The sequence below is a fragment of the Scyliorhinus torazame genome, chromosome 16 (assembly GCF_047496885.1).
Source record: "Scyliorhinus torazame isolate Kashiwa2021f chromosome 16, sScyTor2.1, whole genome shotgun sequence".
Lineage (NCBI taxonomy): Eukaryota > Metazoa > Chordata > Chondrichthyes > Carcharhiniformes > Scyliorhinidae > Scyliorhinus > Scyliorhinus torazame.
The window spans coordinates 60422301-60436378 of NC_092722.1; the positions used below are offsets into that span (position 1 = coordinate 60422301).

Here is a 14078-nt window from a genome sequence, read left to right on the forward strand (position 1 = left end):
CTCTCTCACACCCACGGAGACTCTCTCACACCCACGGAGACTCTCTCACACCCACGGAGACTCTCTCACACCCACGGAGACTCTCTCACACCCACGGAGACTCTCTCACACCCATGGAGACTCTCCCACACCCACGTAGTCTCCCTCACACCCACGGATTCTTTCTCACACCCACGGAGACTCACACCCATGGAGTCTGTCTCACACCCGTGGAGTCTGTCTCACACCCGTGGAGTCTGTCTCACACCCGTGGAGTCTGTCTCACACCCGTGGAGTCTGTCTCACACCCGTGGAGTCTGTCTCACACCCGTGGAGTCTGTCTCACACCCGTGGAGTCTGTCTCACACCCGTGGAGACTCTCTCACACCCACGGAGACTCTCTCACACCCACGGAGACTCTCTCACACCCACGGAGACTCTCTCACACCCACGGAGACTCTCTCACACCCACGGAGACTCTCTCACACCCACGGAGACTCTCTCACACCCACGGAGACTCTCTCACACCCACGGAGACTCTCTCACACCCACGGAGACTCTCTCACACCCACGGAGACTCTCTCACACCCACGGAGACTCTCTCACATCCACAGAGTCTCTCTCACACCCACTGAGTCTCTCTCACGCCCATGGAGGCTCTCTCACATCCACAGAGTCTCTCTCACACCCATGGAGTCTCACACCCACGGGGTCTCTCTCACACCCACGGAGACTCTTTCACCCCATGGTGTCTCTGTCACGCACAGGTCTTTCAGTGCATTGTCCCACATCTCCCCAATCATGAGTGAATTCCAAACCCAACCTCAAAAACCTAAACTTCACTGGAGTTAATTAAAAACCACACATGGACTCAATTCAATCCATCCCTTCATATTCCCTCATCATTTCTTTCTCCCTCTCCCGTTCCATTCTCTACCTCACTCTTCGCCATTCTCCCTCCCTTTCCCACTCTGCCTCCCCCCATCCCCCCTTTTACTCCTGTGAGTCCTCCAGGAATCCTCACCCCCCCCCCCCCAGTGCCATTGCCCATTATCCTTTCACAAATGTTTCTCATTCAAATTAACAGAATTAAAATCCAGAGTGATTTCCATACAATTCGGTGAAAAGCCATTTATTTTTAACCAAGTGAATTAATCTCGGCAGGAATCTCCAAGCTGCTGCATGCACGAATGTGCGAGATCAAACTGAGCATGCCCTGGAATCCCTGATTAGCCAATCGCCAAGGAGCGTCCTGATCAAATGGCCAATCAGGGCACCGAAAGGCAAACCAATCAGGGTAGCGGAAAGCTGACCAATGACAAACTGGTCTGGGAAAGAAAAAATTGTGACCCGGACATTTGTGACCTCAGGAAGGTCAGGAGACCAAGTTATGGTCCCCAAAATTCTGGGATGGCTGGTCACCTTACTGCCCTCTTCCCAAATCCTGTTTATCCCTTTACCTGCAGCTCCATACCCACTGCGATTTTCAGCGTTGCCGCACTTTTTCCCTCAATCACTAACCCTGGAATTAATTCCACAGCCGCACGATGCCCGATGTGGAGAGATTCTCCATCTCTGTCCTAAGTCTCTTCCATTCAATCTTGTGTCTCCGGCCATTCATTCTTGACCCATCAACTACTGGAAACAGCCTGTTTCCATCTATCTCGCCCCATTTAAACATGTTGATCACGTTGCCTGGCAATCTGCTGCATCCCTTGAGGGGAAAGACCCAATTTTTCACCGCTTTCCTCTTGTTTTACTCTGTCCCATTAAGGTATTTTACTCTTTTATTTTAGGGTAATTTCCGAGGCCTGGATTTGAATGAGGAGCTGTACGTCGGTGGATACCCTGATTTTCACAACATTTCAAAAGTCACCGGAAGCAACAGTGGGTTTATGGGTAAGAAAGCAAATTCAGAACATGACTATAGAGTCTTGGATCAACAGTTGAAAGATTCCTGAGGACCATTGTTAGTAGCTCCTGTCAAGTCTTGCATGTAGAGCAGCCAAGTATGGCTCAAGGTGATATGACTCCCATCCAGAGTTCAGTGAGTCGAAGTTGCCATGCCTGGTCCTAAAGATCAAAGTTTGTGTTTGATCAGCCTCCGCAATCATCAGCTCTCCTGCACGCCAAACCATTCGTCTGCACGAGCAAAGGCCGCAAAATAACCACGGCAACAGTATAAAGACTGGTTTCACTCCACGACCAATGTCCATCTACCCAGATTCTACCTACAGTTAATTATTGCTTCAACCTGCGAAAATAGTCGGTATGAAAACAGAAAGTTCTGGAAAAACACAGCAGGTCGGGATGCATCTATTCAGAGAGCAGCAGAGTTAGCGTTTCAAGTCTGGGTGACCCTCCAAATTATGCTGAAACGATAACTAATCACTTCACGTCAGAATGATAAGGTCCAATCCCTGTCCCTTTGGTCTTAAATAGTTTTCTCAATTTTCCTTCGATTTGCATATGAATTGAATGATGTGCACCCTTCTAGTTGTGTGTAAAATCCAGAGACATGTTTTAAATCCCACCATAGCAACTGGGAATTTACATTTGGTTAATCAATTGAATCTGGAATACAAGCTACCGGTGACATGAGGCTACTGAATTGTTGTAAAAATGCCAGTTGATTCGCTATATGTCCATAAGCAGCAGGTGGCCACTCTGTGTCTCACACTCATCCCACTCTGTCTCTTTCGCTCATCCCCTTTCTCACTCTCTCTCTCTCCCCCCTTTTCTTTTAAAAAAAAATATATTTTTATTAAGATATTTGAAATTATTTATAATAATAACAATAACAATGACATCAACATGGTATAATAAACATTTCCACCCCTATCCCAATCTTCACATGCCCCAACCCTAAAACAACAATCCGGCCCCCTACAACCCCCCCCCCCCCCCCACCCACCCACCCACCCACCACCACCACCCTCCCCCTCTGCTGACATTTTAATTTTCCCTGAGAAAGTCGACGAACGGCTACCACCTTCGGGTGAACCCGACCATTGACCCTCTTAAGGCGAACTTTATTTTCTCAAGACTGAGAAACCCAGCCATGTCACTAACCCAGGTCTCTACACTCGGGGGCTTCGAGTCCCTCCACATTAACAAGATCCATCTCCGGACTACCAGGGAGGCAAAGGCCAAGATGTCAGCCTCTTTCGTCCCTTGACCTCCCGGCTCTTCCGACACTCCAAAGATCGCTACCTCCGGACTCGGCACCACCCGTGTTTTTAGCACCGTGGACATTGCCTTAGCAAAACCCTGCCAAAACGCCCCAAGCTTCGGGCATGCCCAAAACATGTGGACATGATTTGCTGGGCTTCCCGCGCACCTCGCACACCTATCCTCTACCCCAAAAAACTTGCTCATCCTAGCCACTGTCATGTGTGCCCGGTGGACTACCTTAAATTGTATCAGGCTCAGTCTGGCACATGATGAGGAGTTATTAACTCTGCTTAGGGCATCCGTCCATAGACCCGCCTCTTTCTCTCCTCCTAGCTCGTCCTCCCACTTGCCCTTAAGCTCCTCCACTAGACTTTCCTCCGCCTCCGAAAGCTTCTGGTAAATATCTGAAACCTTCCCCTCTCCCACCCAGGTACTGGAGACTACTCTATCCTGTATCCCCCGTGGCGGAAGCAGCTGAAAGGCCGGAACCTGTTTTCTCAGGAAGTTTCGCACCTGCAAATGCCTAAACCCGTTCCCTGCTGGCAATTTAAATTTCTCCTCCAAGGCTTTCAAGCTGGGAAAGCTCCCGTCTATAAATAGATCCCCCATCCTTCTAATTCCTGCCCTTTGCCATCTCCGGAACCCACCATCTAGCCTACCCGGTACAAACCGATGATTATTATAAATCGGGGTCCAAACCAATGCTTCCTCCACTCTCTTGTATCTCTTCCATTGCCCCCAGATTCTCAGAGCCGTCACCACCACCGGACTTGTGGAGTATCGGGCCGGCGAGAACGGAAGAGGTGCTGTTATCAGTGCTCCCAAACCTTTGCCTTTGCATGACGCCGCCTCCATCCGCTCCCACACCGACCCCTCCCCCACTACCCACTTCCTGATCATGGCTATATTAGCCGCCCAGGAGTAATTGCAGAAGTTCGGCAGGGCCATCCCACCCTCCCCCCTGACGGCGCCCAGCGACACTTTCTTCACTGGCGGGGTTTTACCCGCCCACACAAAGCCTGAAAAAACCTTAATCACACACTTGAAAAAGGCTTTTGGGATGAAGATGGGGAGGCACTGAAAGACAAACAGAAATCTGGGGAGGACCGTCATTTTCACGGTCTGTACCCTCCCTGCCAGTGATAGTGGGAGCATGTCCCATCTCTTAAAGTCCCCTTCCATTTGTTCTACCAACCGGGATAGGTTTAACTTGTGCAGTGCCTCCCATTCCCAGGCCACCTGGATTCCCAGATACCGAAAGCTCTTTCCTACCATTCTAAGCAGCAGCTCTCCCAGTCTCTTCTTCTGTCCTCTTGCCTGGATCACGAAGATCTCGCTTTTCCCCACATTCAATTTATACCCTCAAAAATTGCCAAATTCTCCCAGGATTCGCATTACTTCCCCCATCCCCTCCAACAGGTCTGAAATATACAAGAGCAGGTCATCTGTGTAGAGCGAGACCCGGTGCTCCACAACCCCCCCGAACCAGCCCTTTCCAGTTCCTAGAGACTCTTAACGCCATGGACAGTGGCTCTATGGCAAGAGCAAACAGTAACGGGGGAGGGGACACCCTTGCCTCGTCCCTCAGTGCAGTTTAAAATACCCCGACCTCAGCCAGTTCGTACGCACACTCGCTACTGGTGCCTGATAGAGCAACCGCACCCAGTCAATAAAGCCCTCACCAAACCCAAACCTTCCCAGCGCCTCCCACAGGTAATCCCACTCCACCCGATCAAAAGCCTTCTCCGCACCCATCGCTACCACAACCTCCACCTCCTCTCCTTCTGGGGGCATCATAATAACATTCAAAAGCCTTCGAACATTGGCCTTGAGTTGCCTGCCCTTAACAAATCCCGTCTGGCCTTCCCCGATCACCCCCGGTTCACAGTCCTCTATCCTTATGGCCAGTATCTTAGCCGGCAGTTTGGTGTCCACATTCAGTACAGAAATTGGCCTGTATGACCCGCATTGCTCCGAATCCTTCTCCCGTTTCAGGATCAATGAAATTGAGGCCTGCGGCATTTCCCCGTACTCATAAATCGCCCCCCTTGCCTTCCTTAACTGATCCACCGCTTTCCCTATGGTCAACACCCAAACTCCGCCTGTAACCTCCACTGCTCCCTCAGTAGCCCCGCATCCGGGACCTCCGAGTATCTCCTGTCCACCTGGAATATCTCCTGTCCACCTGGAGTATCTCCTCCACTAACCTATCCCTCTCAGCCCGTTCCACCTTTTCTCTGTGGGCCCGTATCGAGATTAATTCCCCTCTGACCACTGCCCTCAAAGCTTCCCAAACCGTCGCTGCAGAGACCTCCCCCGTATCATTTGTTTCCAGGTAGTTCTGGATGGACTTGTTAACCCACCCATAGATCGCTTCGTCCGCTAGCAACCCCACATCCAGTCTCCACAGCGGGCGTTGCCTCCTCTCCACACTAACCCGTAGATCTACCCAATGTGGGGCATGATCCGACACTGCGATTGCCGAGTACTCAGTATCCACCACCCCCGGTATTAGCGCCCTGCTCAGATCGAAAAGGTCGATGCTAGAGTATACCTTGTGGACATGTGAGAAAAACGAAAACTCCTTTGTCCTTGGCCGTGCAAACCTCCACGGGTCTACTCCCCCCATCTGTTCCATAAACCCCTTCAATTCCTTTGGCGCGGCCGGCCTCCTCCCTGTCCTGGATTTTGACCGGTCCAATTCCGGATCAATTGACTGTGTTAAAATCTCCTCCCATGAGCAGGTTATGTGACTCTTAAGTCTGGGATCTTACCTAACATCCGCCTCATAAATTCCACATTGTCCCATTTCGGAGCATATATGTTCACGAGTACCACCCGCACCCCCTCCAGCTTCCCACTCACCATTATGTACCTACCCCCCTTGTCTGACACGATTCTCCCTGCCTCGAATGCCACTCACTTGTGGATCAAGATCGCTACCCCCCCTGGTCTTTGAGTCCAGCCCTGAGTAGAATACTTGGCGAACCCACCCCTTTCTCAATCTCATCTGGTCTGTAACCTTTAGGTGTGTCTCTTGTAGCATTGCCACGTCCACCTTCAGCCCCCTCAAATGCGCAAACACGCGAGCCCTCTTGACCGGCCCATTCAACCCTCTGACGTTCCATGTAATCAGCCTGGTCGGGGGGGGCTTCCCGCCCTCCCCACCCATTCCTCCCCTGCCGACTAGCCATTAACCTATTTAGGCCAGCCTCTAGCTCACGCCCTCCGTCTCCTGAAGCCCCCCCCCCCCCCCCCCCCCTCGGGCATATGCCATTCACGACCTTCACTTCCCCCCTTTTTAACCCTCCCTCTCACTCACCCACTTTTCCCACTCTGCCTCACTCACTCTTCGCCCCTTTCCCACTGTCTCTCTCCAGAAGAATGCGGCGTTGGGGGGGGGGGGAAGTTAGGGTCAGCTGACTTGCTTCCCAGTTAAATGAAATGAAATGAAATGAAAATCGCTTATTATCACAAGTAGGCTTCAAATTATGTTACTGTGAAAAGCCCCTAGTCGCCACATTCCGGCGCCTGTTCGGGGAGGCTGTTACGGGAATTGAACCGTGCTGCTGGCCTGCCTTGGTCTGCTTCCAAAGCCAGCGATTTAGCCCTGAACACCTACCTTGCTCCTTTTCCGGTGCTTATTCCAGTACAGCCACTGTCCAACTGGCAGTATCTCACACTGCAGTACTGCCAAAATCACCCTGAGCTTTGAGAATCCAGCAACTAATTATAGTAAACCCAAATTCTGCCGATTACTGGAAGTCTGAAATTAAGGCAGAAGATGCTGGAGGGACAGGCATTTTGTCAGTGGATCCCTCCTGCCCTCCATTCCTATCATAAACTTTCCCCTTTCGATCTTTCCTCACTATCCGCTCCTCTCAACACTTACCTATAAACCCACTTGCCTAGCAATCGGTCATTCTCTCAACCCTGGTGAAAGGTCATCACCTGAAATCGCTCCACAGCTGCTGGCTGACCTGCTGAATATTTCTGGCCTTTTACAACGGGCTTCGGCGGCCATCTTGTGTCGGCAGGGGTCACGGGCAGGGACTTTCCACTCCCGTTTCCTCCCACGGTGCTTTATAATACCAAAGGGTTATGCATGCGACGTCACACAGCTATTGCGCTACAACCATTCACAGAGCTCCCACAGACTGTTGTGTTGCTTTTCACTGCAGTATGTAGCAGAGGAAAATATTTTGTATGTCCGTGAAATCAATTGTGGAAAAGAAACCTCTTGGTAAACATTGATGGATAGGTTTGCAGAATGACAATACAATGATCAATATTTCACCTGACTTGCTCTTCCCCCTGATTAGGCTGCATCCGTCAGCTCATAATTCAAGGTGATGAGGTGATCTTCTCAGCTCCAGAAACGAAAGGGAAAGGAATATCCAACTGCCCAACATGCAAAGAGAATCCTTGCAAGGTACAATGCATCAATAGGGCTGTTCAGATGAGAATCCAGTGATTGTCGAGTGAAAATTTATTTTCATTGTATCAGGGAGTTTGTTGCTGTGTTTTCATATCCCTTTTTCTTTTAAGCAAGTTCCCCACCCTACATTTCATTTGCCGGCTAAGGTAAGTAACTTACTTTCAGGGTGGCACGGTGGTTAGGATTGCTGCCTCAAAGCGCCAGGGACCCGGGTTCAATTCCGACCTTGGGTGACCGTCTGCGTGGAGTCTGCACGTCCTCCCTGTGTCTACGTGGGTTTCCTCCGGGTGCTCCGGTTTCCTCTCTCAGCCCAAAGATGTGCAGGTTCAGGTGGATTGGCCATGACAAATCGCCCCTTAATATCCAAAGGGTAGGTGGTTTTACAGGAATAGGGCGGGGTGAGTGGGCCGAGGTAGGGTGCTCTTTCGGAGGGTCGGTGCAGACTTGATGGGCCGATTGGCCTCCTTCTGCACTGTAGGGATTCTACGGATCTCTGTCAATGCAGTCCTCTAAGATGAAGTCCACAGGCATGGAGTCAACTAGCCTCACATCATTGGCTTCCCAAGTGACGAGAAGCAACTAGGCCTCTTTCAGCACCTCCTTCATCAGCACAGTTGAGTTAGGAAATCTTCCGGAAAATAGTGGGAGCATCTGTTATTACCAGTCACACACCTGTGAGACTAAAGAGGGCTGCACCAGCAAATGGGCACATTGCAAAGATCTTGAAATATTACAAGTCCACTGTAGCTTATAATTTGGTGTTCCAGTATTTGCACCAATTGCTTTATCTACTCTAAACTCCTTCTTGGTATATTTAGGAATTGAATAAGCCCATTCACCTGGAGTTAATAATGATATCAGGGTAATTGCCTTAACCTCCTGAAGGAAAGGAATGATTAGTATGTACGTGGCATGAATTCATGTGCACATTCAATAACTTCATGTAGAATCTAGAAGAGAACACAGTGTTCCTGGTTAGAGAGTATATGAGGTCCAGATGCCCGCTTGAGGATTATTCTTTGTCGTAAACCCAAGTATCACTTGGTTAGCTTGTTAGTGCGATAGCATCCGAGTCATGGACAAGGGCCACCATCTCTAGACTAGAATACTTCGAGATTGGACTTTCAGATGATGGATGTTTGTACAGGGGAGGATTTAGACAATTGATGCAACAACGGGTCATTGAATCAGGAAATGTGCACATTGGCGACAGCATCTTTATTTTGACTTAATGAGTCCTAAAATTGAACAGAATTATTGGGAGTTAATACTCAAAAGACATTGTGGAGGCAGCACGGTGGCACAGTGGTTAGCATTGCTGCCTACGGGGCTGAGGACCCGGGTTCGAATCCTGGCCCTGGGTCACTGTCCGTGTGGAGTTTGCACATTCTCCCCGTGTTTGCGTGGGTTTCACCCCCACAACCCAAAGATGTGCAGGATAGGTGGATTGGTCACGCTAAATTGTCCCTTAATTGGAAAAAATAATTGGGTACTCTAAATTTTTTTTTTTTTAAAAGACATTGTGGAACATGAAATAGATACAGGTAAGATAGAAGATATTCCAATTGTTTAGAAGGAAAGCAGGTTTATTTTTGTCTGCACCAACCAAAAAATGAAGTCTCAGAAAAATCAAAAGAGAGTTATAAACAAGAAGACCATTCAGCCCATCCATTCAGGGAACCCAGCCATCTTAATTCCCCCATTTAGAGAGAGGTCACAGTCCACACCTCACTCCCAGCGCTAAATCAAAATGACCTCGTCAACAATTTCAAGGTTTTTGGCTCGATCACTCCATCTGAAAATCCATTGCAAGTGATTAATCACACTAGTTACGACCCTTATTCTCTTGTCCTACACTTTCAATTGAAAGTAATGTTTTGCATTGAGCTTTCCTATTCAGTTTATGCACCCGATGCAATCACTCTGCGGGTGCTTCGTTTCAAGACTTAAAAGCTCAAAGGGTGGGATTTTCCACAGCAGGTTACCCTGGAATAACAGCGGAATAAACTGCCATAGAACTCGGCGGGGCTGGAAGATCACACCGGGGGCCAATGGTGAGCTGCCTCGGCTGATGGAAAACATGCTGCGGTGGAGGGGGTCAGTGTGGAATTCCCACCCAACGTTTCTCCAGTTTAAAAAAAAAAAAAAAAAAATACCAAATGCAATTGATTCCCCATTTTTTTTTTTTAATTTAAAGTTCCCAATTCTTTTTTTCCCAACTAAGGGGCAATTTAGCATGGACAATCCACCTACCCTGCACATCTTTGGGTTGTGGGGGGTGAGACCCACTCAGACACGGGGAGAAAGTGCCATCTCCACACGGACAGTGACCCGGGCCAGATTCGAACCTGGGACCTCGGCGTTGTGAGGCAGCAGTGCTAACCACTGCGCCACCGTGCCGCCCCTGAGTCTCCATTTTTCAATGCTTCCGTCAATTATGATAAATCGTGGTGGAATTAAAGAATCTTTAAAGGAAATTGTCCCTCTCCCAGTAGACTAGTTCCTTACCTTCCAGATTATGGTGTTTCTGACTTGGCAAAGTTAGGCGTATACATGAACAATGATCGACAGCTATAAAGGCCCTTTTGTCCATCCTGCCTATCCCATGCATTTGTGATAGTTTGTGAATCACAGAATGTGTACAGTCCTAACCCGAGATTAGATGCTTGATTTCAATCTGATCAGGGGTCACTTAATGATACAGGATATGACGCAATTATACGAGTTAAACATCCCGACTTATTAATCTCGAATCATTCACCAGGGTGAATCACATCAATGAGGGTGGAATGCACACAGAAATTTGCTCACTTACGAACATTTTGATGCTAAGCCTGACTTAGTGCAGTTGTTAAATTCCAGAGATATATGTAGCTGTGCTTAGAGGAGGACACCGTGCTAATTCTGCCAATATTCTAGTTGATGTTTTACATTGACGAGAATACTAACGGGTAATGTCTCGACAATTAATTAACCATTGCTGTTGTAGGCTGACAGCAGTATTGAGGGTTTATCATTTATTAATGAAGCGGCTTTGATGTTTTTCAGAATGGAGGACGATGTGTCGATTCTGAGACTAGCAGCTATGCGTGTCACTGTAGGACGGGATATACTGGGAGCAACTGTGAACATTCGCTGGCTCTGCACTGTCACCCGGGTAAACGTGTATTTAGAACCGCTTGACCATAAATGGTGATGCCCGGACCATGTAACCTGGTTTTGACCGACAAGAGGGAAAACCTAACACTGACCCTTGATTTCTCATCGCTTTCGAAATAATTGGAATTGATCAGCTGGGGAAAGACTGCCTATGATGTCTGAGTGTTCTACATTGGGTGGAGGAGAGGATTGGGTCCCAGTGTGTCAGCTCAGCAAACTAATAGCACTCACCTCTAAGTCAGAGGCATGGATTCAAGCCTCACTCTGAGCTGAAACTCTAATGCAGTGCATTGTCTAAAGTGCCAATTTTTCAAATGGGAGACTAAACCAAAGTCCTAATTGGGTTGAGTGAAAAGTAACAGGGGATTCCACCTAATGATCTGGTCAATGTTTATCTCTCAATCAATCAATCGAAGCAGATTGGAGATGATCTTATCAAAACTTCCTCCGGGGACTTTAATGGCGTGGATACCAGGAGGATGTGGAGGGGACATAGTTTAAAAGTAAAAGTCTCCCTTTGGAGACAGAAATTAGGAGAAATTTTCCCTCCCAAAGGGTGAGAAAGTAGGAGAATCTGAATTCATTTGAGGCAAAGTTAGACAGAATTTTGTTAGGCAAGAGAGTTGAGGGTTATGGGGGGGGCAGAGAGGAAAGTGGAGCTGAGACCACAATCAGATCAGCCATGATTTTATTGAATGGTGGAGCAGGCTCGAAGGGCTGAATGGCCTCATTATGTTCCTAGATTGGCTCATTATTCATCACCTTGCTGTTTGTGGAGCCAAGCCGGATACACTTTGGCTCGTGTGTACTGCATAACAACAATAATTGCATTTCAAAAGATATGTGAAGTGCTTTGTAATGAGGGTGTGAAAATGCCACGAGGGTGTGAAAATGCCGGGCGCAATCTATCGGCTCTTCATGCCGGTGGCATATTCCGGTCCCATGCCGGAGCACGGGTTTCCCGGCAATGAGGGGTGCAGTCATGGGGAAATCAGGTTGACAACGACGGGATCGGTAAATCCCAGTGGCGGGCCATCCATGCCGCCGAAAATCAGTAAATTCCACTCACCATATCAAGTTCTCATAAACTAGGGTTCATCATCACAGCATCTTCTCGTGGCCAACCAGTTGTTTTTGAAGACAGAGTTAAAGTAGATCACCCAAACATTGGTAATCTAGTTGGAGTAAGAATGTTAAACTTGAAAAGTTCAAAGAGGGTCTGAGAAAATAAGTATTCTTCATTTTCCAAGGTGGTTGGGTCAGGGAGGTAGCTGTGCTGGGCAAGTTTTTAGTAACTGCGAGGAAGGTTATACAAGATGCTTCGTGATCCCTTTGTTTCACAACTAATACTACCCAACAAGAATCGTAGAGACGGGGAACCTATTGCTCGAGTGGCGAGGGATAGGTCTCTTCAATTCTGCGTGAAGTGAGCTCCTGTTCTAAGCAATGTCTTTATGGGAAGGTGATGAAGAGACTCCATTGGCTATTTATCCAAGTGCTGGCCGAAGATTTACAATCAAGGCTGTTGCTGGCCCCTCCGGCCAATGGAGATCCAATTTGTAGAAACTTGAGCACGGGCAAAAGGGACATACCTCTCTGTTTAGAATAATCTAACAATGTCAGAACTCTGTGATGAAGTTACTGATGCCAGTTTGTGGTTTTGGGTCCGCAGAGGCCTGTGGATCAGATGCAACTTGTGTGAACAGACCAGACGGCCTTGGGTATAACTGCCGATGCCACCTGGGCAAACGAGGGTCAAAATGTATGGATGGTGAGTCTTGCTGTTCAGTCATAATTACAGGACAAGAAAGTTATCCCACACTGAAAATAACTAAATAACATTCCAGTTGCATGATCGTTGTTTTATTTAACGCTGTTGACCGATTGAAATTATAGACATCCAAAGCTTGCAGGGAATCATTCCATATATCTTACCCTTTAAATTTAAGGAGCAATCATTTTTTGTTGTTGGTGGGGGTACTGTAGGAAATAGAAGACTCTAGTTTTATTGATCTGTGTCAACTCCTACTGCCCCAAGATCAGGTACGGCAAAGGCCCAGTGCAAAGCCAAACTTCATTTCTGATGCCCTAATAACGTTCATTGGTCTCAAATAAAGAAGACTACCACCTTTTTAAAAGGTTCTTTCATGGGATGCAGGCCTCACTATAGCAAGATCCACATTTGCTGCCCATCCCTAATATCAGAGCGGAGATTAGGATTTGAGCTGTGGTGGCCTCGCTGGGCATTTCTCACTTGGCAATCAGACAGATCAAGTATTTCTGTAGAACGACTTCACCAGTATCCTTGCTTTAACTGGAAATATGTAAGCTCCAAAATTGTAAATCTTGACTCTCATTTCCTTTTGTTGTCTCACAGGTGTTTTAATTACAGCTCCTTCCTTCAGGGGACATAATTCTTTTGTGGCGTATCCGCCACTGACCAATGTTCACAATGAGCTGACGATCGAGCTGGAGTTCAAACCTCGCTCACCCTCCGGCCTTATGTTCTACAGCAGTGGCCAGAGAATGAAAATGAATGACTTCATCTCTGTCGCCATGCTCAACAGACATGTGGAGTTCCGCTACGACCTGGGATCAGGTGGGTGACAATTAATCTGGATTGATAACTCCTGCTATTAACAAAGCTCAGCCTTCCATGTGCAGAGCTCCTCCAACAATCCGCTGTTTGGGCTTTCTCTGACCATGAGCGTTGCACTCTTTTTCTGGGGTGTTGCATGTTTATGTAACCTTGCCTGTTCGATCCATTTAAATCCTCTAAACAGTTGTCATTTTGCAAAATGTAGCTGCTGCATGATACCAAAATGGGACCAGGTACATTGCAGCAGCTGGCCAGCAAGAGAAATGGGAAGAACTATGCGAGTACCATTTATTGCCAGGCATTAATCCATTGAGGATCAGCAGCCCACTGTAGAATGCTGCCTACAATGAAAGTTGGGTTCTATGGCAGGTGGGCGATACTCTTTGCCAGACTGATGCTCTGTGGTAAAAGTGAATATTACCGGGTTTTGCGGGATCACACAAAATAAGTTCTCCATGGTAGGGGAGGAGGTGATGATGGAGCCAAGAGCTGCCTGCTTTCCACCCGGATTCCGGGCAGCACAGTGGCACAGCGGTTAGCACTGCTGCCTCACAGCTTCAGGGACCCTTGGGTGACTGTGTGGAGTTTTGACGTTCTCCCTGTGGCTGCATGGGTTTCCTCTGGGTGCTCCGGTTTCCTTCCCGCAGTCCAAAGATGTGCAGGTTAGGTGGATTGGCCATGCTAAATTGCCCTGTAGTGTCCCAAAGGTTAGCTGGGGTTACGGGGATA

At 48.2% G+C, this 14078-nt stretch overlaps 1 protein-coding gene across 7 annotated transcripts in view; it reads left to right on the forward strand.

Moving 5' to 3' along the window:
- Window positions 1-14078, forward strand: part of hspg2 (heparan sulfate proteoglycan 2) — a 644821-nt gene that overhangs the window by 575968 nt on the left and 54775 nt on the right. For all 7 annotated transcript variants that reach the window (XM_072478556.1, XM_072478557.1, XM_072478558.1 and 4 more), the window contains 5 exons: window positions 1776-1878; window positions 7476-7585; window positions 10640-10748; window positions 12423-12521; window positions 13128-13349. In XM_072478556.1, the coding sequence (XP_072334657.1) occupies window positions 1776-1878; window positions 7476-7585; window positions 10640-10748; window positions 12423-12521; window positions 13128-13349 (643 nt within the window). The remainder of the gene's footprint in view (window positions 1-1775; window positions 1879-7475; window positions 7586-10639; window positions 10749-12422; window positions 12522-13127; window positions 13350-14078) is intronic.